The sequence below is a fragment of the Rattus norvegicus genome, chromosome 2 (genome assembly GCF_036323735.1).
Source record: "Rattus norvegicus strain BN/NHsdMcwi chromosome 2, GRCr8, whole genome shotgun sequence".
Classification (NCBI taxonomy): Eukaryota; Metazoa; Chordata; class Mammalia; order Rodentia; family Muridae; genus Rattus; species Rattus norvegicus.
The window spans coordinates 244,062,979-244,086,896 of NC_086020.1; the positions used below are offsets into that span (position 1 = coordinate 244,062,979).

The 23,918-nt window shown below is 46.4% G+C and overlaps 1 protein-coding gene across 3 annotated transcripts in view; it reads right to left on the reverse strand.

Annotated features, from left to right (window-relative positions):
- The window catches only part of Ak5 (adenylate kinase 5), a 184,133-nt gene that overhangs the window by 5,739 nt on the left and 154,476 nt on the right, over window positions 1–23,918 (reverse strand). For 2 of the 3 annotated variants that reach the window (NM_001108951.1, XM_017591007.3), the window contains exons 11-13: window positions 15,688–15,851; window positions 12,939–13,055; window positions 1,102–1,293 (exon numbers count right to left, since the gene is read on the reverse strand). In NM_001108951.1, the coding sequence (NP_001102421.1) occupies window positions 1,102–1,293; window positions 12,939–13,055; window positions 15,688–15,851 (473 nt within the window). Of the gene's footprint in view, window positions 1–1,097; window positions 1,294–12,938; window positions 13,056–15,687; window positions 15,852–23,918 lie in introns of all 3 variants that reach the window. The other variant, XM_063282309.1, reaches the window with a different exon arrangement.

Genomic DNA, 23,918 nt, shown 5'->3' on the forward strand with positions numbered 1-23,918 from the left:
GAAGTGCTCCTTTGACTGGTCCATATGGTTCTTGGTGATGTCCCTAGACGCTGTTGTCCTTGGATTGCCCTCCACCTTCTCCACGAACATGCTTAGCTCTGTGGGCTAGACCTGTGGTTAACCACTGGAGTAGTGGCTAGACCAGACACGAGTTACAGAATAGGGAAAAGAATGGAACCTGGGGGTGTGTGTGCAAAGTATTAATGGTGGCAGTGTGGATTGCATTGTATGACATCAAGTACCAGGCCTTTCTCCCCATGACACTTCCATGGCTCCAACTGACTTGCTGCTCCAGGACTCAGCTATTGGAAGAAACTGGCACAAATGAGCCAAGTGCCAACCGTGACCCGCAGGAGATTGAGTAGTAAGGTGTTAATCTAGGGTCTGGAAGAGGCTTGCTTTGTGGATCATCCTGTTGGGCAGAGCACCAGAAGCCACCTACAGTTTGTGACAGAACTTTCTTTTCAGCTTGTTCTCCCCACAAAGCCCCCCTCCCTGTTCTAGTGCTGGAAACTGAATCCAGGCCCCATGCACATTAGGTGAGCACCCCACCCACCACTCAACTGTACCCTCAGCTCCTCAGGCTCTTTCCCCTGAAACAGAGGCTCATTAAGTTGCTCAGCCTTGAATATGAGATCTCCCCACCCCAGCCTCCCCACCGGCTGGGATTATAGAGGTTTGTGTTTTAGGCCCCTGCTGCCTGTCCTTTGGGAAAAGGTTTCAGCAACCACAAAATAGTGACCAACTTCTTATGGCCATCTGACAACAGATATTCAATCTTTTTTTTTTTTTTAAAGACAGGATCTTACTATGTAGCCCTGGCTAGCCTTGAACTTGCTATATAGACCAGGCTGGCCTTTGATTCCCAGAGGTCTCTGTTTCCTGAGTGCTGGGATTGGAGTTGTACATCACCATGGTCACCCCCCACCTTAAGTTCACATATCCACCCTTGATCAGGATGATAGCGAGGGAAGAAAGCAATTTGTGTTTTGGCCTCAACCCTGCAACTGCCGGCAGGTTCCCCAGATCTCACAAGAGAGCTTGCCTCTACTTCCTCTCTGAGAAAGATGAAGCAGCTCATTTGAAGGAGGTGACACTTGCCTTCTGTAGCTGTGTTTTCGTCTCGTAGTAGGCGATGACAGGGATGGACGCTCGGTGGTAAGCCTCCAGGCGTTTGGCAACGCTCTTGGCACTGTCCTCCCCACGCTGGCTGCTCTGGCTTCTCTGCAGAAGGCGGTTAGTCATGGTGTCTGCTGAGCAGTCCATGCAGATCACCAGTTGTGGCTCTCCGATCTGAGGCGAAGGAGCAGAGCAGAGCTTGGTTAGTTGGGGTTCTAGGAAAGGTTGGGGTGCCCTTCCACCCCCGGGGCTGTTGGTTCCTCTCAAGGGCCTAACACTACACTGTGGTAGAGATGAGACTGGACTTAATGGCTTCTCATTTGCAGAGCTGGCCCTCACCACCTGTGGCCTCCTAGCTCTGTCTGGTTCATCTTTCCAGTCAGTTACACAATGCAAGTTACCTAGTACAGCCAGTCTGTCCATCTGTCCTTCACACCCAGGGGAAGGGTGTGTGTGTGTGTGTGTGTGTGTGTGTGTTGCACACCTGAGCATGTATGTACATGTGTGTTGCACGCCTGTGCATGTATGTACATGTGTGTGATATGTACTGCATACAAGTGCAGGCATGTTGTTCCCTATATAAAGTTCTCCCTGACCTACTGACGCAAAGCTGACGATTTCCTGCTTCGTGCCACCAACGTGTCTTATTCCAGTAACCAGAAACACCCTGTGCTGGGAGCTCATCACACGGTGGGGAACACGGTGGCCAACCAGGAGTTAAGCTGTTAGGACGGAACTCTGGCATAAGTACTTTCAAAATGGACTTCAGTAATCTCTTGCTGCCTTTTGCTTGAACTCTGTTCTCCCACAGCGATACGGGGGTCAGCCTTCTGCCGCTCCATAGTTCTTGAGCCATGGAGCATAGGGAAATGGCGCTTCGTGCCTTTAGAGACAAGGTAAGAGCCTCTTAAGCTTTTTCCACTGTGAGACTCCCATCTTGCCTGAGTAATTTTTTTTTACATTACTCCTGATGCACAAATAAATAAAATAGCCATGTAATTTAAACATTTACTAATAATAAATTTATAAAGAACTTAATTCTTAAGCAATTGTTACCCATGTACTTTTACCACAAGAAACTGCATTTTCTGTCTGGTGTCAGGTAACGCGCACTATAGGGAAAAACCAGCGACTCCCTGTGATGTTCGGCCACTTACGTTGCCAAGTCGTGGGATAGCCTAGGCTAACCCGTGGGGAGGCCGTGTGATTACCGATGACAGGCTAGCTAACCCCCTAAGCCCTGATCCGGAGACACATGCCCAACCTTAACCTATCCGACTACCACAGTATTGGGGACCTCACAGGAGAACCCAGCAGCTGAGCCCATCAAACGTCAGAACTTTGAGAGGAAAAAAATTGAATTGTTCTTTTAACCTGCCTAACTGGGTCGTTCACTAGGAATCCCTCTTAACATCTCTGCACCTTAAATTCCACACCCAGGAGATCACACGGTGGGTTAAGTGTAGGCGATCTGCTTGGCACGGCACGGTAGAGTCCGCGAGGCGTTAAGTGCTCTGCTTTGGACTCCCACCTCGGTGTACAGGTCCCACGGGCTCCGCCGCTGCTGCTCCCGAGTCTTGCATATCATAGAAGGAGATTAAGAACTGTCCCAGCGAATGGATGATGGTGACCGTCTGTGAGTTCAAGCTCTCCGGCTCCCCGTGAATGTCCTAAAACATCCCTTTGTCCTTGGTATCACTGGGGAGTACCAACTACCCTTCTCCATCCCTGGTCAACAGAAACCAACGCCATAATCCCCACTCCTCCGGCGTGACATGTTCAGGGCATGGACCAGAGAAGGCTTGTCAGTCACTCGGCCCCCTGAGGAAAGGGCCTGAGGGGTTGAGAAGGATGCAGGGGCCCGTGCCACACAGAGGTATGCTTCTCCAGAAAGTGCTCCTTAGAACTGATCTACGCTCCCTGAGGAATGCACAGGGCATAAGGAGGGGAGTGGGAGAGGTTCTCTAAAGCCTGGCCTCTGGGGTGTAACCCATCCTTGAACAGGTGAAGCTGTTCTGAGGAGCTTTGTGCGTGGAAGCCAGGTGAGAGAGGAAGGAGAAAACAATTCTTGCTCACCAGCAGAGGGCGCGCTTCAGAGACAGTTGGTGGTTTTGTTAGCTCTCTCAGAAACAGTGTCTGCCTGGCCTGCGTGGGCCATTTCCTGGCCATTCATGGCCACAAGAGAGAAAGCCCAAGGGCTCATTTAGCCATAGAGGGAGGTTATTAGGATCTAAGCTGGAGCTGTTCCTGAAAGACCAGTTGGACCAAGGTAAGAACAGGCAGAGAGGTTGCTTCAACACCCGAAGCTTGGGCGTGCCTGCCAGCATTCAGTTTGGGGCTTGTTAGGAATGGTGTCTCAGGCATAGATAGCATCTGACATTGAACCAACATCTGCACGTTTTCAGCACGCGTGAGCATCCTTCACATCCTTCACCCGACCGTCTGAGAGGCTTCCCTGACTACTCAGTTCCTTGGGCTCAAACCACAAGGCTTGACCTTGCTCTCCTGGATCCGTGAGCACAGCTGACCCACAGTAATTACATCTGGAAGTGACCGGAATCACTTAATATGTTTTTTTTCCTTAAAAATTTATTTTTTGGGGAGGAATTTATACTGTGTTTTGATCATAGAATAACATTTAATCCCTAAACATATGAAAAGGTTTCATTTTTATTTATGTGTATGCCGTATGCTCTCAGAGGCCAGAAGAGGGCGTCAGATATCCTGGAGCTGGAGCTGCAGGCAATTGTGCGCTCTCTGATGTGAGTGCTGGTAACTGAACTCTGGCCTCTGGAAGAAGAGTGAACCCTCTTAACCCTTGAGCCATCTCTCCAGCCTCCTAACCCACCCCCCCACCCCCACCCCCCCACCCCGCCCAAAGACGAGGTTTCTCTGTGTAGCCCTGGCTGGTGTGGAACTCATGCTGTAGACCAGGCTGGCCTCAGTCTCAGAGATCCTCCTGCCGGTGCCTGCTGAGTGCTGGAATTAAAGGCGTGGGCTACCACCTGGGCTTTTTTTTTTTTTTTTTTTTTTTTTAATATTTGAGGAAATAGCTTTTTCATGGCGCTTCTGTAAGAGTCTTCCTGTGTGGGCACTGCCTTTGTTCAATTTAAATTTAAGGCAGGCACTGACTTTGGAAGTTTCACGTGTGGTTAGTGCATGCCTGCTCAGTGGACTTTGGGACCCACTGAAGTTCTACTCCTTGCAGTATGTAAAAGACTGACTTTGTGAAGGAACGGACACCTCACTGGAAGGTTACTGGGTCCACAGTGAACTGGGAACTGAAACTGTAAGTCACCAGTGAGATGTTCTAGCCATTGAGGACCCATGGGGCTTCAGACCACATCTGAAACCTGACTCAGTGGGGTCCAAGTGGGAAGGAATTCTGATAGCGACTGCCGAGCCCACACTGCCAGGTTCTGGGCAGAGGAGGAAGAAATGATGGGGTCAGGAATGCTGGAGAGTTGTGTGGAAGGAGAAGGAAGTAAGTTGATTGTGTATGCTCCCCTGTGGCAGACTGTAAGTCCACCAGTATGGAAAAACAGACAGACACATCAAGCCTTTTGATGTTGTGACATAATGTCACCGTGCTGTTGGGCTACATCTGTAGCAGTCGGGATGTGTGTGGCCAGTGGGCTGTTGGTTGGATCTGCCTGTATCTTCTCCAGTCCCCAGTGGTGCCTCCCAAGGCTTAACGTGGTTTGTAACTCCATGGGCATCCATGCTGGGATCTGCTATGAGATCTAGCTTTAAAAACGCCAAACTGAGTTTGGATTATGAAGGACTTCATAACGAAGAACTCGGATTATGGTTCTATTGTTGCTTTTCTCCAGAGAGGGGTAGGAATAAGACACACCTATATTTTTATTGGATTTTTTTTTATATATTTCAAATGGTATTCCCTTTCCCGGTTTCCCAGACATAAGCCCCCTATCTCCTCCCTCTCCCCTTCTTCTATAAGGGTGTTCCCCTCTCCATCCATCCCGCTTCCTGCCCCCCCAACATTCCCCCAAACTGGGGGTCCAACCTTGGCAGGACCAAGGGCTTCTCCTTCCATTGGTGCCCAACAAGGCCATCCTCTGTTACATATGAAGCTGGAGCCACAGGTTAGTCCATGTATAGTCTTTGGATAGTGGTTTAGTCCCTGGGAGCTCTGCTTGTTTGGCATTATTGTTCATATGGGGTCTCAAGCCCCTTCAGCTCTTTCAATCCTTTCTTTAATTCCTCCAACAGGGGTCCATTCTCAGTTCAGTGGTTTGCTGCTGGCATTCGCCTCTGTATTTGACATGCTCTGGCTGTGTCTCTCAGGAGAGATCTATATCCAGTTTCTGTCAGCCTGCACTTCTTAGCTTCATCAATCTTATTTAGCCTTGGTGACCATACATATATGTGTATGGCATATATATGTGTATGTGTATGAATATATATATATATATGGCACATGCGGGGCAGGCTCTGAATGGCTGTTCCTTCAGTCTCTGCTCCAAACTCTGCCTCCATATCCCCTCATGAATATTTTTGTTTTCCCCTTTTAAGAAGGAGTGTGTGGCATCTGCACTTTGATCGTCCTTCTTCTTGAGCTTCATGTAGTATGTGTATTGTTTCTTGGGTAAATTGAACTTTTGGACTAATACCCACTTATCAGTGAGTGCATACCATGTGTGTTTTTCTGTGATTGGGTTACCTCACTCAGGATGATATTTTCTAGTTCAATCCATTTGCCTATGAATTTCACAAAGTCATTGTTTTTGATAACTGAATAATATTCCATTGTGTAGATGTACCACACTTTCTGTATCTATTCCTCTGTTGAAGGGCATCTGGGTTCTTTCCAGCTTCTGGCTATTATAAATAAGGCTGCTATGAACATAGTTGAGCATGTATCTTTGTTATATGTTGGGGCATCTTTTGGGTATGTGCCCAAGAGAGGTATAGCTGTGCCCTCAGGTAGTGCAATGTCTAATTTTCTGAGGACCATCCAGACTGATTTCCAGAATGGTTGTACCAGCTTGTAATCCCACCAACAATGGAGGAGTGTTCCTCTTTCTCCACATCCTTGCCAGCATCTGTTGTCACCTGAGTTTTTGATCTTAGCCATTCTGGCTGGTGTGAGGTAGAATGTCAGGGTTGTTTAGATTTGCTAATGACTAAGGATGTTGAGCATTTCTTTAGGTGCTTCTCAGTCATTTGAGATTCCTCAGCTGAGAATTCCTTATTTAGCTCTGTATCCTATTTTTCCCTAATTTCTTTCTCATCCTATTTATCCTTTGAGTAGAGGAAGGCTACTGATTTATTTGAGTCTCCCTGCGGTCTAACTTCTTGAGTTCTTTGTATATTTTGGATATTAGCCCTATATCAGATGTAGGATTGGTAAAGATCTTTTCCCAATCTGTTGGTTGCTGTTTTGTCCTGACAGTGTCTTTTGCCTTACAGAAGCTTTGCAGTTTTTGAGGTCCCATTTGTCAATTTTTGATCTTAGAGCATAAGCCATTGGAGTTTTGTTCAAAAAAATCTCCCCAGGGCCCATGTGTTTGAGATTCTTCCCCACTTTTTCTTCTATTAGTTTGAGTGTATCTGGTTTTATGGGGAGGTCCTTGATCCACTTGGACTTAAGCTTTGTACAGGGTGATAAGCATGAATCGATCTGCATTCTTCTACATGCTGACCTCCAGTTGAACCAGCACCATTTGCTGAAAATGCTATCTTTTTTTCCATTGGATGGTTTTTGGCTCCTTTGTCGAAAATCAAGTGACCATAGGCGTGTGGGTTCAATTCTGGTTCTTTAATTCTAGTCTACTGATCTACCTGCCTGTCTCTGTGCCAATACCATACAGTTTTTACCACTATTGCTCTGTAATACTGCTTGAGGTCAGAGATGGTGATTCCCCCAGAAGTTCTTTTATTTTTGAGTATAGTTTTCGCTATCCTGGTTTTTTGTTTTATTCCAAATGAATTTGCGAATTGTTCTTTCTAACTCTGTGAATAATTGACTTGGGATTTTGATGGGGATTGCATTGAGTCTGTAGATTGCTTTTGGCAAGATGGCAATTTTTACTATATTAATCCTGTCAATCCATGAGCATGGGAGGTCTTTCCATCTTCTGAGATCTTCTTTAATTTCTTTCTTCAGAGACTTGAAGTTCTTGTCATACAGATCTTTCACTTGCTTGGTTAAAGTCACACCAAGGTATTTTATATTATTTGGGACTGTTATGAAGGGTGTCATTTCCCTAATTTCTTTCTCATCCTGTTTATCCTTTGAGTAGAGGAAGGCTACTGATTTATTTGAGTTAATTTTATACTCAGCCACTTTGCTGAAGGTGTTTATCAGGTTTAGTAGTTCTCTGGTGGAATTTTTGGGGTCACTTAAGTATACTATCATATCATCTGCAAATAGTGATATTTTGACTTCTTTCTTTCCAATTTGTATCCCTTTGATCTCCTTTTGTTGTCTGATTGTTCTGGCTAGAACTTTGAGTACTATATTGAATAAGTAGGGAGATAGTGGGCAGCCTTGTCTAGTCCCTGATTTTAGTGGGATTGCTTCAAGTTTCTCTCCATTTAGTTTAATGTTGGCTACTGGTTTGCTGTATATTGCTTTTACTATGTTTAGGTATGGGCCTTTAATTCCTGATCTTTCCAGGACTTTTATCATGAAGGGGTGTTGAATTTTGCAAATGCTTTCTCAGCATCTAATGAAATGATAATGTGATTTTTTTCTTTGAGTTTGTTTATATAGTGGATTATGTTGACGGATTTCTATATATTGAACCATCCCTGAATACCTGAGATGAAGCCTACTTGATCACGATGGATGATTGTTTTGATGTGTTCTTGGATTCAGTTTGCAAGAATTTTATTGAGTATTTTTGTGTCGATATTCATAAGGAAAATTGGTCTGAAGTTCTTTCTTTGTTGGGTCTTTGTATGGTTTAGGTATAACTGTAATTGTGGCTTCATAGAAGGAATTTGGTAGTGTTATATCTATTTCTATTTTGTGGAATAGTTTGGACAGTATTGGTATGAGGTCTTCTATGAAGGTCTGATAGAATTCTGCACTAAACCCATCTGGCTGGACTTTGTTTGGTTAGAGGACTTTTAATAACTGCTTCTATTTCTTTAGGAGTTATGGGGTTGTTTAAATGGTTTATCTGTTTCTGATTTAATTTTGGTACCTGGTATTTGTCTAGAAAATTGTTCATTTCCTCCAGATTTTCCAGTTTTGTTGAATATAAGCCTTCTTATTAGGATCTGATGGTTTTTTGAATTTCCTCAGATTCTGTTGTTATGTCTCCCTTTTCATTTCTGATTTTGTTAATTTAGATACAACCTCTGTACCCTCTGGTTAGTCTGGCTAAGGGTTTATCTATCTTGTTGACTTTCTCAAAGAACCAGCTCTTGATTTTGTTGATTCTTTGTATAGTTCTTTTTGTCTCTACTTGGTTGATTTCAGCCCTGAGTTTGGTTATTTCCTGCTGTCTACTCCTCTTAGATATATTTGCTTCTTTTTGTTCTAGAGTTTTTAGGTGTGCTGTCAAGCTGGTGACATATGCTCTCTCCTGTTTCTTTCTGCAGGCACTCAGAGCTATGAGTTTTCCTCTTAGCACAGCTTTCATTGTGTCCCATAAGTTTGGGTATGTTGTGCCTTCAATTAAATTCTAAAAAGTCTTTAATTTCTTTTTCTATTTATTCCTTCACCAAGTTATCATTGGGTAGAATGTTGTCCAACTTCCAAGTATTTCTGTCATTATTGTTGTTACTGAAGACCAGCCTTAGTCCGTGGTGATCTGATAGGATGCATGCGATTATTTCAATGTCCTTGTATCTGTTGAGGCCTGTTTTGTGACTGATTATATGGTCAATTTTGGAGAAGGTACCATGAGGTGCTGAGAAGAAGGCATATCCTTTTGTTTTAGGATGGAATGTTCTATAAATATCTGTTAAGTCCATTTGGTTCATAACTTCTGTTAGTTTCTCTATGTCTCTGTTTAATTTCTGTTTCCATTATCTGTCCACTGATGAGAGTGGGGTGTTGAAATCTCCTACTATTATTGTGTGAAGTGCAATGCATGATTTGAACTTTAATAAGGTTTCTTTTATGAATGTAGGTGCCATTGTATTTGGAGCATAGATATTTAGGATTGAGAATTCATCTTGGTGGATTTTTCCTTTGATGAATATGAAGTGTCCTTCCTTATCTTTTTTGATGACTTTTGGTTGAAAGTAGATTTTATTTGATTTTAGAATGGCTACTCCAGCTTTTTTCTTTGGGCCATTTGCTTGTAAAGTTGTTTTCCAGCCTTTTCCTCTGAGGTAGTGTCTTTCTTTGTCTCTGGGGTGTGTTTCCTGTATGCAACAAAATGCTGGGTCCTCTTTACATATTCAGTCTGTTAGGCTATGTCTTTTTACTAGGGAATTGAGTCTATTGATGTTAAGAGATATTAAGGAATAGTGATTGTTGCTTCCTGTTATTTTTGTTGTTAGAGTTGGAATTCTGTTTGTGTGTCTCTCTTCTTTTGGTTTTGTTGCAAGGAGATTACTTTCTTACTTCTTCTAGGGTATAGTTTCCTTCCTTGTGTGGGAGTTTTCCATCTATTATCCTTTGTACGGCTGGATTTGGAGAAAGATATTGTGTAAATTTGGATTTGTCATGGAATATCTTGATTTCTCCATCTATGTTAATTGAGAGTTTTGCTGGATATAGTGGCCTGGGCTGGCATTTGTGTTCTCTTAGGGTCTGTATGACATCTGTCCAGGATCTTCTGGCTTTCATAGTCTCTGGCGAGAAGTCTGGTGTAATTCGTATAGGTCTGCCTTTATATGTTACTTGATCTTTTTCCCTTACTGCTTTTCATATTCTTTCTTTGTTTTGTGCATTTGTTATTTTGACTATCATGTGACGGGAGGAGTTTCTTTTCTGGTCCAATCTATTTGGAGTTCTGTAGGCTTCTTGTATGTTCATGGGTATCTCTTCCTGTAGGTTAGGGACATTTTCTTCTATAATTTTGTTGAAGATGTTTACTGGCCCTTTTAGTTGGGAATCTTCACTCTCTTCTATTCCTATTATCCTTAGGTTTGATCTTCTCATTGCGTCCTGGATTTCCTGGATGTTTTTGGTTAGGAGCATTTTGCATTTTGCATTTTCTTTGATGTTTGTGTCAATGTTTTCTATGGTGTCCTCTGCCCCTGAGATTCTCTCTTCAATCTCTTGTGTTGGTGATGCTTTCATCTATGACTCCTGATCTCCTTCCTAGGTTTTCTATCTCTAGGGTTGTCTCCCTTTGTGCTTTCTTTATTGTTTCTATTTCCACTTTAAAATCCTGGATGATGGTTTTGTTCAATTCCTTCACCTGTTTGGTTGTGTTTTCTTGTAATTCTTTAAGGGATTTTTGTGTTTCCTCTTTAAGGGCTTACTTGATTACTCCTGTTGTCCTGTATTTCTTTAAGGGAGTTATTTATGTCCTTCTTAAAGTCTTCCATTATCATCATGAGATGTGATTTTAAATCCAAATCTTGCTTTTCTGGTGTGTTTGAATATCCAGTATTTGCTTCGGTGGGAGAACTGGGCTCTGATGATGCCAAGTAGTCTTGGTTTCTGTTTCTTAGGTTCCTGCACTTTCCTCTCACCATCAGATTGTCTCTGGTGTTAGCTTGTGTTGCTGTCTCTGACTGTGGCTTGACCCTTCTGTAGGCTTGTGTGTCAGCACTCCTGTGGACCAGTTTTCTTTCCGCTGGATTTCTGCTCTCAGGTGTATAGGCTCTCCTGGTGACTGGCTTTCAGCTCTTGGTGCAGGCAGAAACCTGAACGGTCCTGCCCCTGACTGCTCCTGGGTCCCTGTGCCCAGGGGACACAGATGGCACTAGGTGATTTCCTCTTGGGTCAGGAATGTGGGCAGAGGGTAGTCCCCTCTGAGTTCTCAGGAGTGTCTGTACTTCTGAGGGTCCAACTCTCTTCCCCACGGGATTTGGGTGCAGGGAACTGTGTGACCGGTTCAGTTCTGGGCACCCAGCAGGTTCCTGCTTCTGACTGCTCCTATATTCCTTGTATCCAGAGGCACTATGCAGTTTCCTCTTGGGCCAGGGATGTGAGAGAAGTGAGCAGAAGTGGCAGACTGTCCCAAGGTCTCAGGATTGTCCAAACTTCTTGGTGTTCAGCTCTCTCCCCCATGGGATTTGGGTGGAGACACCGATTTTTACAATCCATTGTATCCTTGACTGCATGGGGGGCCCAGAAAACTCTACCCCTCTGAGCGAATGTTCAAGAAAAGACCTCTGTACCCTGAACACCTAAGCTGGGGCATGGCCCGTGCTGCTGCTCTTCCCTCCTCAGCAAAGGTGGCTGTGACATCCTCTGCTGGGGTTCTCATCACTCAGAAGCCAGTTACAGTCATCTGCTGCACGTCTGCTTGCTTTTTGCTATTGTTGGCATTTATCCATGGATCTGTCACAGGTCGCTTGGCCACCTAACCCTAACCCTAACCCATGTCTACCTTCCACCCCTGTCTCCCTTCCCTGACACCCATGTCTCCCTTCCCCCACATTCGTCTTTGCCGATCAGATCATGAAGCTTTTCTTTGACTCTAATTAAAAATACATTTTAAATGTCTTATGTAGTATGTGTATGCGTGTACCTATTTACTTCTATGATACTGGTATCTGGAGTTACAGGCAGTAGTGAGGCACTGTGTGGGTGCTGGGAACCAAATTCAGGTCCGCTTCGAAAACCACTGAGCCATCTCTCTAGACCCCTTGACTCTATTTTAAGTGGGGGCTATGCAACAGAGGAACTCCTCAGGGAAACTAGACAAAGCAGACTCAAGGGTAGATGAAACCCAAGGTTTTATTGCCTTCATCCATGCAGCCTTGCTAGGAGGGCATGGAACTGGGTGACCCCATCAGCTGTGTGTTTAGGGCGAGGGTACGGCAAGCTTCTGCAAGCGGCTGTAATAGGTGCCCCACACAGAGAGGCGTAGCCTGCACTGGCCCTCCAAACCCCAGGAATTTCTTTTTCTCTATCCACTGAAAAGGTCACTTCACTTTTAAAAACATCAACTGAAAGAGTTCAGCTGAAAATATGGTAGAATGAAACAGCAGCCACACACGCCTGGCTTCTGTGTAAGTTTTGTGTCAGTCTTACTGCCCCCCACTGGCCTGGACTTGGGGAGTTGCAGACAAGGTGTTCAATATACACCACAGGGCTTGGCCCAAGCAGGTCACCCCGTCTGGCAGCTGCTGTGTCAGCTGATAGCTCTGAGTCACTAACCTCATTAGGAGGGCACGAAGTTGGGGATGACTCGGGGTAAAGGAGGGTGGCATGCACTGTGGATCCTGTATCTCTTGCCTCGCTATTCCCTCCACCTGGGGCGACTGCCCCTCCCTCTCAGGCTGTGTGGCTCAGGTGGTGCCCCTCCAACCCCCCAAAACTGGCTCCTGTAGGCAGTCTTTTTTCTTCCTTGATTCAGTGATGAGGGATGAAAAGGAAGCAGCCGTGGGTCTTTTGTGGGGCACCCTGCCACCCCAAGGCAGAATTAGTTTTCTGCCAGGTCACTGAAATGGGAGGAGGGAAGCCTGGAGTAGGAAGAGAATGGAGCAACCCAGAGAGGAACAGTGCAGAGATGGCGAGAACTGACTAGGCTCTCCACACCCAGCCAAGCCCGACTGTCTCCTACTTCGTCTTCGAAAAGGAACATGTTTACGTTTCTGATTTTTGTAACAGCAAGATCTGGTCAGCGTTACCGGGCAAGAGAAGGCCTTGAGTTTATCCCCTAAGCTGAGTGTTGTCCTTGTGTCCTGGATGGGCACCGCTAACATCAGCTCACCCTTCGTCCAAACTCTTCCCCTTGCTTCACTTCCCGGGGGTAGCCGTCAATCAGGAAGCCCTTGGTGTTGCCCAGGCTGGCCACCATGGCCTCCTTCAGCAGCTCCAGGACGACACCCTACAGCAGAGAGAGTGGTCAGCATGGGGCCTAGTGGCACCCCCAAATCACAGTAATTGTGACTCCTCAGACATCCTTCTGTGAGGGGAGGATTGGTCAAGATTAACAGCAGATCTCTTGGGCCAACTTGTCCCACCCCTCTCCTCCTACACTAATGTCTGCAGTGCAGATAGGTCTTTGAGTCAGTACTGGGCCATGGTTCCGTTGGTCTGGCCTGTCCTTTCTGCTGCTATCCCACTAGGTATTTGTCAGCATCTTATACCCCATGAGACGTGCTAGTCCTGTCCCACACGGTAGCAACGGAATGTTCCAGGCATCCTGGCAAATGAGACACTGCTCCGAACTATGTCACTGCCAACGTCCTCCCAGGAAACATTATGCAAAACCTGACATGTGCTAATTCGAGATCAACTATTTTCTAGCAACACGGTTTTCCCATTAAAAAGATTGATTAAACAAATGTGCAAGGAGGCTGGAGAGGTGGCTCAGAGATGAAGAGCACTGACTGCTGTAATGGGATCTGATGCCCTCTTCTGTGTGTCTGAAGACAGCTACAGTGTATTCATCTAAGTAAAATAAATAAACCTTAAAAAAAAACAACAAGTATGCAAGATAAGGAAAGAACAGAGCAGCGTGGGGAGGGGCCGGGGAAGGGGTGGAACCTTGGGAGAGGTGGGAGGAAACCTTCTTCTCTAGGTTTTGGTTGGGTGGAGAAGTTGCAGGTATGGCCAGAACCCTTCCTTAAATAATTGTGTATTGGACTGGAGAGATGGCTCATCCAGAGGTCCTGAGTTCAATTCCCAGCAACCACATGGTGGCTCACAACCATCTGTAATGGGATCATCTTCTGGTGTGTCTGAAGATAGCGACAGTGTACTCAATACAATAAGTAAATTAATCTTTTTGAAAAATTGTGAATTAACTCTCCACCTAATCTACAGTCTAATGAGGAAGGCAGACAGTGAGAAACAAATGAATATATGCCAGCTAAAGATAACAGACATGTAGAACAGCACCAAGGGCCAGAGCATACTGGGGGAGCTTTTTGGGGGAGAGGGGTGGAGTCCGTTAAGTTGCAACTACTCTGTAGGACTCAAATAAGTCGACTAGAGATGGGTGGTGGAGAGGACTCAGGCTAATGCACCATCACAACCTGACTGAGGAATAAGGTACATAGGAGGTAGCAAGGTGAGAGGGCTGGAATGGCAGGCACATGATAAAAATCTCTATTTGAGGGCATGGAGACAAGGCTCAGTGGGTCTGAGCACTTGCTATGAAAACAGGAGAACCTGAATTCAAATTCCTGGTGTCTGCATTACAAAGCCAGGCACAGCAGCTGCAGGCCACCCACAGCATTGGGGAGCAGGGACAGGTGACTCCCAAGAGTACCCTAACTACTCAGCCCAGGCAAAACGGTGAGCTTCAGCAGGCAGTTCAGTGAGAGAACCTCTCAAAAACTAAGGTGGGAGCAGTCGAGGAAGGTACCTAATGTCTTCCTCTGATCTTAAAACACACGTACAAACACACACACACACACACACACACACACACACACACACACACACACACGCTTGCAATAATGAAACCATAATCAACAGAGAGATGTGAATACTTGCTGTAGCTTAGCTTGCTTTCTGTCTTATATACAGTCTTATATACAGTCTTGTATACAGTCTTATATACAGTCTTATATACAGTCTTGTATACAGTCTTATATACAGTCTCATATACAGTCTTGTATACAGTCTTATATACAGTCTTATATACAGTCTTGTATAGTCTTATATACAGTCTTGTATACAGTCTTATACAGTCTTATATACAGTCTTATATACTGTGCTGGTTGTTTTTCGTCAACTTGACATAAACCTAGCCTCCAGGAATAGGGAGTCTTAACTGAGGAACCGCCTCCATCGGATTGGCCGATGGCATGTCTCTGGGGCATTTTCTTGACTGTGAATTGACATGGATGGCCCGGCCCAAAGTAGATGGTGCTATTTCTGGAAGGTGGACCAGGGCAGTAAGCCAGCCAAAGGCTTTGGCCTCTGTCTCAGTTCCTGCCGTCAGTTCCTGCGTGGCTCCCTCAATGACTGCAATCTGTAATCCGGATGAGTCCACCTGTAAACTGCTTTTGGCCCTGGTGTTTGTCATAGCAATGGAAGAGTGACTAGAACAAGAATCCCCGCCCAGAGGAGGGTCCCATTCACAGTCGAGCTGGGTCCTCTCATATCAATGAACCTGGTCAAGATAATCTCCCACAGGGGGACTGTCTCCTAGGTGATTCTGGAGCCTGTCAGGTGGACAAACAGCAGAACATTACACAAGCCCACTCCAAGGAAGATGCTGCTTCTTGGAGGCTTCTGACTTTAGTTCTCCATACTCGAAGGCTTTGAAGATCTTACTCCACACTGAGGCTGGTTTTGGAAACTCATGAACCAGGCTGACATTGAAGGGGCTGGCCAAGGCATAGCTGGCTGTGGACATAGGCCAGCCAGCCGGCCTCTGGACTGCCACTGAGGAGAAAAATCAAACCTATCTCTGGATCCTGGGGGTTTCTTTGTCTCTGTGATCCAGCCTGCCACAGCAGTCAGTGGCTTGGCCGCCAGGGAAGGCAGGGTGGGTTTCTGCTTACCGAGGGCACCAGATCTCCACGCTCCATGATGTCACGGATCAGTTTGCTTCTTTCGGACTCCGAGGTCAGCTCCTGGCGCAGCAGCTCACCAGTAGAGAGATGGGTGAACCCATATTTTTCTGCCAGCTTCTCACACTGGGTGCCTTTGCCAGAGCCAGGGCCACCTTGGGAAGAAGACACATCAGACACTTATCTCAGGTCTACTGTCTCCTTTTGGGGGATGTAATAATTATTTTTTTTCCTGGTGGATATTCATCAAATAAAACAATGGGTTTCATGATGGTGTTTCATGAATGTTTATCTCTGCTGAGTCTTATTCACTGACGCCCCCTAGCCCCTGCACCACTCACCGTCCTCTCTCATTCACTCTCACCCCTGCAATGCTGAGTGAGGCTCCCGAGTCCATGGAATCTGCTGCTACCTGAGGCCACACTGCTCTCCTGAGGCCACACTGCTCTCCTGAGGCCACACTGTTCTCCTGAGCCACTCTGCTCTCCTGCGCCACACTGTTCTCCTGAGCCACTCTGCTTTCCCAAGGCCACACTGCTCTCTGGCTCCCAGGTGGCTGGAGCCCTTCCCCGCCCCATGCAGCAAAGAGTGGAAGTCTGAGTAATAGAAGTGGGGGTTCAGCTGCTCATCCTGTTTCCCCTGCCCCACCTTTTCTCTTTTAAAAACCAATAAAAATAAAACAAAAGGAAATGAAAGCAACCTTGCAAAGTGTCAAACCCACAGGGACTTTTCCACATTGAAGGTGACTACGGGAGCCCGATCACGAATGACAACGTGGGCTTCAGAGGACACTGTTGCATCAATCAGTTGGTTCCACCGAAAGCTGGCGGTGGTCTGCAGAGGTAGCTGTGCAGAAGGGTAGGAAAACTCTGGTCCCCTGTGTGCAGGGGGTAATGCTGAAAATACTCTAGAGAGAAGAGACGTCAGTATCCAGTCGCCTCCTGCTTCAGATGTCTCCATGCTTCGCTGATAATTCTTTTAAAGGTTTGTAAAATCTTTATACGTGTTTGGGAATGTGGTAAATGTATACAATCAAGCCAGAGGCCCCAGCACTTCCACTTCCTCAAACATTATTCTCCCACTTCATACCCTCCCCAGGCCAGCGTGTCCTTTATTGCAAGTGGAATAAATCAGGCACAGAAAGAAAGCCACCCATGACCTCATTTATTTGCAGCTTATGTATAAGAAGTTATGCTAACAGAAACAAAGAGTGGATCAGTGTTGGCTCGAGCCTGGCGGGGGCACCCCAATTCCCTCTGGAGGACCATAGAGCATTTGTTCTTCCTGGTTCTCATCTTCAAATGCCAGGACTTTCCTACTCTCTTTACTCCCCAGATTTTAGGGGAAAAAACACCCTATGTTTATTTTATTTTTCTGGTGTGTGTGTGTGTGTGTGTGTGTGTGTGTGTGTATACATAGAACACACCACCTATAGTTGGGGATGGTTCATGGTTCATGCCTCCTAATCATAGCTTCCTGAAAAAGGAATATTTGAAATAAAAGACACGAACCACAATTGAGATTCTAGCCGGACTCCTAGCTCTCTTGGATAGTGGGAACTGGCTACTAAGGGATGTCCCTTCCCAACCCACTTCTGCAGAAGAACCTCTCAGGCTTCTCCCCGTGGCAGACAGGCCGAGAAAGATGCACTGTCACACACGTGCTCATCCACATCGCTGCTTTCAGTCAAAAGGGAAGATTCAGACGCCCCCGCAGCATTGCATGGATGGGCCAGACATAGCAGGAATGCAGCCATTACAGAGGCTGACAGAAACAGGGCCGGCCAGCTTGTGAGCAGCCCTTTCTGTCGAGGCCATGTTGGTGACCTCAGCACAACAGCAGTGGCTCTCGCCTCCAGCTGTACCAGGAAGGGAGAGCTTGGAGACATGACTCAGAGTTTAGATGAAATTCTGCTTTGAAAGGGTCTGTCAAAGTCTCCGTGGCAAAAAGAGCAGAGGAATCCTTCTTTTCAATATCAAATGGAATTTAGAAAGCCACTCAGAGGAAGGAGTGCTTCTAGGTAAATGACTAGGAGGACTCACAGCTGAGCTCTGGGAGGCCACGGGACTTCTGTGGCTTGTGTTTACTTGGAAACTCTGTTTCCAGGGATAGCTAGTGGCTGATCACGAGGAAAAGATATTTTCTGACTTGGCTTCCGAGGCGAAGATGCTGTGTTCCAATTATTTTCTTTCTTCAGCCTCCTACTAATATGACTATTATAGGTTTGCCCCTCTGAAGTGTTATTTAATAAATCTTGACACAGAGGCAATTAAAACTCTCCATCTCAAATTAACAGCAGCTGTGTGGAGCGGTGCGGCTGCCCCAGTTAGAAACCTTCTGTGGGAGCAAGGGCTGCAGATTCTTAGCGTTTTTGGCCCGAATGGTGCTGGCAGTGTGGAATTTTAAGTAACCTGCACAATGGCACGATTCTTCCCCTGGCTCCAAACTGGGGAGCAATGTGAGTTTCTTACTGTGAGAAGGACATATAACCTACTAGCGGTTGCACAGGTTTTCTGATACACCACCAAGATCTAACTTAGCGCTTAGGGAGGGGGGTGGGGTTGGCATATCCTCTAGGATAATTTGATACATGGGACAAAATTCTTTTGGAGAACCCCATCTCAGACTGAAGGGTCTGTGTTTGCCGTTGGCCAGGCCAGGTGACTGAAGAAGACAGTGGGCTGTCACTTTACTGCCACCTCACAGATGTTTAATGTACTATTCCTGGTGTGACTCAGAGTTTAGATGAAATTCCACATTGGAGGGGTCTGTCAAAGTCTTCATAGCAAAAAGAGCAGAGGAATCCTTACTTTCAACACCAAATGGAATTTAGAAAAACTGGTCTGTTGAATTTTCCGTGTGAACCTGAAACTGCTCCATTGGAACAGGGTCAGTCCTCAGAGCCTGGCTTTCCACTCAGCCTGTCAGACGGAACCCAGGAGCCTAGCCGAGGGAGGGGTGTTCTTCTGGACCTGGTATTCAGTTTTCATGGCTTCACCTTAAGCAGAGCTCCTGGATTCTCATCCTGGGCCCTTCGGGGTGAGGACCTGTATCCTAAGCGGTTGTTACAGTTGCCTGGCTTTGGAAAAGATGGGAGGAGACAGTAATATTGGCAGGTAGAGCACATTCTGGTCCAGCCCCGGAAAGTGCAGCAGATGATGTCAGACAGACAATCGGCCATGTCCTGAATACCAGCAAGTGAGAGCCCTTCAGTTTGGATGACTCCTCATTCTGAGTGCTCCCACAAAGACAGTATGAGTGCTCCCACAGAGATGGTGTGAGTGCTCCCACAGAGATGGTGTGAGTGCTCCCACAGAGATGGTGTGAGTGCTCCCACAGAGATGGTGTGAGTGCTCCCACAGAGATGGTGTGAGTGCTCCCACAGAGATGGTGTGAGTGCTCCCACAGAGATGGTGTGAGTGCTCCCACAGAGATGGTGCTGAGTTGGGCGTGCTCTGTTGTTTCTGTTCTCGGCACATGACTCTTTAGCACCTCATGAATCATTAAAGTAGAGCTGTGGTTATTTAAAAAGCTAAATTATGTATTTTTGTGAGTTCACAGTCAATATTATAAGCACATTTCCAGGAAGCGTGGTAACTTTCTTCTCCACTAAGTGGAAATGATAGAATCGGTTTACCTAGGGCTACTATGAAGCTCATCTCTTGTGAAGACGTTCAAATTCACGATTTTATATATTTACAGTTATGTATATAGTCAACGTGAGCTGGCTATTTTAGATTTTTTTTTTTTTTTGGTTCTTTTTTTTTTTTTTTTTTTTTTTTTTTGGGAGCTGGGGACCGAACCCAGGGCCTTGCGCTTCCTAGGCAAGCGCTCTACCACTGAGCTAAATCCCCAACCCCTATTTTAGATTTTTGAGCATGAAAATATCACGTAGTCCAGGCTAGCCTTGAACTTGTAGCCAAGGATGATTTCTGGCCCTCCTTCCTTTGCTTCCTAAGTGAGGTGACTGCAGGCATTCACCACACATCTGGTTTATTTGGTGCTGGGACTGAACACAGGGCTTCGTGCTCTCTGGGTAAGCACTCTACCACCTAAACCCCGGCCCCAGCCCACAGTGTCCTTTATTGACATTTTATTGTATACTGGTCACCCTGGGGCGGTAACCTAGGGTTTAGCCTACGGCATGCTCACACAGCTCTTCACTTGGGAACACTGTGGGGACATTGAGGGGGTGGCTTTCACTGGTTTGATACCAATAAGCCTGGTGCTAACAGTCCTGGGGCTGAGTCTTCCTACCAGAGAATTATCAGATTTAGGACAGGGTGACAGCTGGGTGCCAGGGTCTGATTGAGGCCTGTAAGCACCATCCAGAGGCAGGGGGTTAGTAATTTATGGCTGTGCCAGAGCAAATGACATGTTAAGGAAGAGTCTAACAGTGCAGCATCCTCTACTGTGTGGAGGATGCGGCTCTGCAAGTCCGTATCCTGTGACTGCGGACAGGCCCTTTACTGTGCCTGACCTCCGGTTTCTACATGGGAGAAACAATCAATCTCCTGCCTCACACTGTCTTTGAAATCGATAATCCTGTCCTTCATCTTTTCTCTCAGACAAAACATGATGCTTGGCACCCGCCATGTCCAATGAACACCCATTCCTTAGCTCTGTCCTGAGTTACAACACTGAGCACGTGGGGGTCTGAGTCAAACCCACTTCAAAGTCAGAGGTGACTTCATCGCTTAGAAATGTCTGACCACGTGAGGGCATGAAAGTGCTATCAGTACCTAGGAACCTCTGTATGTGTATTTGATAGTTCAGCTATACACATTGGATCTGCAGAACTTAGAGGACTACATTTCTCTAAGGCAAAGTGGAGGAAAATGTCTGCTGGGTTCTGATTGCCATTAGCAAAGTTTCCTAAGCTTATATTCCTACATTAGCCAGGAAATTAATTTTCCCATGACCCAGCTTCAGCTAAGCCCACATCTGGTTGAACCCAAGCAATCACCACTCAACTCAAACCATCTAATGGTGTCTTCCTGCCCCCATTTTCCAGCTTGTTCACCTTGTTGTTTGTCCTCCTTATGACCCCACCAAGTTGATCCTTGAAGCTCTACCATCCAGCCAGCCCGACACCAGGCCCTAACTGGTAATGGGTGCTTTGCCTCCTTTGAAACTATGGTGCCTCCCATGACAAGCACCACCCACTCTTTATAACCAGTCAATTGTTAACTTTATCCACATCCACTCTGAGTTGGTAAGTATTCCTTGAGAGAGTGAGAAAACAGAGCCCATTGGGCCATCGGACCTAACTTCATCCCAGCCTTAACACCTCCTGCCAACTATATCCCTATATCTGATGACAGGAGATGTTCCTAGTGGGATTTGAATATGTGTAGAGAGCGGCGCAGCGGCAGCGAAACAAAGATGGCGCCGACATCCAGCCTTGTCTGGATGTCGACAACTTACTGCGCATGTGCAGGCTTGTCCCCTTGCTAGGGCTCCCTCTAGTGGTGAACAGCGGTACTGCACATGTGCGGTTTATGCACCAGGTGTCAGTTGACCGTTAATATGCTAATGAGGTGATTCATTCTCCGCCAATCCCTGGAGGACAAGTAGTGGGGTGATCCATGCCCCACCAATCCCTGAGAGATAATTAGCATACTGTTGTCTATATAAGTCGAGCGATTTTGCTGCTCGGGGTCCCTGTTCAAGAGAGCTGTAACACTAAGAGAGCTGTAACACTAAGAAGAGCTGTAACACAGTAAAGGCTTGTTCGCAGAAGAATCCTGTTGCCGCGCGTCGTTCTTACTGGCGGGACATTAGGCGCGTGACAAGTATGTCCCCCAAAGTTCTCAGTGGTCGTGAGATGGGAGGCAGAGACAGGTGAATCCCTGGGAGCTTACGGACCAGTTCTCCAATCCTGACAAGTTCCAGGCCAATGAGAGACTCTATCTCAAACCAAAGGTAGAAGGTGTAGGTTGATGTCATTATGCAGGTGAAGGTAGGTATAGGATAGAACAAGGCCTGTCATTGGACAAGATGGAAGGATGGGCAGAAGAAAAGTTTTAGAGAGGAGGGGAGACCAGAGTGAGGAGGAGAGCAGCTGAGAGAAGCAACATGGAGGCAGATGTAAACCATATAGATACAGGTTGTTATGAATGTTTCTTAACAGATGGATTCTATAGGCAAGTCTATCTTATCTAGGTGGGTGGTTTATATCCTTACCAATTGGTTGCAATTGTGTGGATGTATTGTGGATTGAGTATTTAACATGAATCTGGTCATTGGGTTCCGGTTTGTTGAGTCATGATTTCACTGGGTTGTTGGGAGTGTGAGCAGAGTCTGTGACAGGAAGCCGTGCTAGGCTATAGAATGCTTGGGACTAGCATGGCGTGGGGCCACGTTAGCACGTCCTGCGGAACGTGATGTGTGCATCAGGTGTGGTAACAATCCGTCAAGGGGACAGTGTGCGAAAGTGGCTGGCAGAGAAACAGCAAGACACACACACAGCACATGCACAATGCCTACATGTGTACACACATGAACACGCACACAGATGCAGAGACATATTAGCTCTAACAGCATATGCTTTTTACAATGATTAGACACTTCTTTAAACTGTAGCTCTATTTTCCACATCTTTAAGGTGTATAGTCTCTGTAACTATACCTTAGATGTACTGTGATGGTTTGCATATGCTTGGCTCAGGGAGTGGCACTATTAGAAAGTGTGTCACTGTGGGCGTGGGCTTTAAGACCCTCACCCTAGCTGCCTGGAAGCCAGTATTCTGCTAGCAGCCTTCAGATGAAGATGTAGAACTCTCAGCTCCTCCTGCACCATGCCTGCCTGCCATGCTCCCACCTTGATGACACTGGACTGAACCTCTGAACCTGTAAGCCAGCCCCAATTAAATGTTGTCCTTGTAAGAGTTGCCTTGGTCATGGTGCCTGTTCACAGCAGTACAAGCAAACTAAGACAAGTACTAATTATCTTTTGCAAATCCTATTTCCAGGTAATCAATCCTTTTTTTTTCTTTTCTTTTTCAAAATCCATCCATTCCTGCCCTTGAAATCCTTTTCTTTCAATGAAAATGGTCCCAACCCCGAGTGTACGTTTTTGTGACTGAATGCTTCCTTTCAGAGAAAGGCTGTTTTGCTTCTTAACTGTGACCCTGAGCCACTCGGGGCCCACAAATCACTTGTGACCTTCTCCAGCTAACACGAGTGCTTTGCTGAGCTGAGCTCAAATGTGCGTGGCTGGGAGCTGATGCTCTGTGGCCTGGGGTGACAAGGAAAACTATGTATTTACACCAGTCAACCTTCTACAAGTTCTGAAAGCCTTTCATGGACTGAAACACGAGTGACAGGGTCAGCTGTGGGTCATATAAGACTTTAGATTGGGCTGGGCCCTGAGGACTTCCTTACTATCATGGCCTGGAATCTAGGAGGTGCCTGGCAACTGTTGGGCCAATGACTGAGGTTTGAGCGCTTCATGAGGCAGCCCTGTACATGACACAAGAGTCAGTGGGACCCCAGTCATAGGCCTTGCTTTGGACCTTCTAAGTGGTTGGAAGAGCATTGATTTTCCTTTTTTCTCGGGCCACAAAGTTCCTACATCCTGCCTCTGATTAACAGTCGTGGGTGCGATCGCACAAGCTGAGTAAATCAGACAGCTCTGAGGTCTAGGGCATGCTCGGAGCCACTCTGCCTCCATGGCCTGGTCCCTTGACTGGGTTCCCTGAAGGGACCCCTACTTTGGGTTGTATTACACTGTAGTACCCCAGCCTTCCTCCCACAGTGCTCCTGCCTACGGGAGAATTCTGCTCCTGACCTGCTAAAGTTAGGTCTGGAATATTCTCTAAAGGCTCATTCATGCATGTGGTGGTGAAGGCTTGATCCTCAGCTTGGCACTGTGGAAGGTGGTAGGGAGTTTAAGAGGCAGGACCTAGCGGGAGGCTTGAGGACTTTGGGGATGTGCCCCAAAAGTGACCCGGACGCTGGCTCACTCATTTCCTGTTTCATGAACTGGTCATGTGACCCACTGAGGCATGCCAGGCAGGTATTCCACTAAGGATTCAACCGCCTTAACCTATTTCCAGAGCTCTGTTCAGCCAGTGTTTAGCTGTCTTGAGTCTTTACTATGGGACTGGCACAGTCTTGGTTGGTAGGGGCTCTATCAGCACAGTTACTGCAGTGAACGAAGAAACTTAGGATTTGGGGAAAAGAATTCCAGGACAGGAAAAATATCTATGACACCTCCTG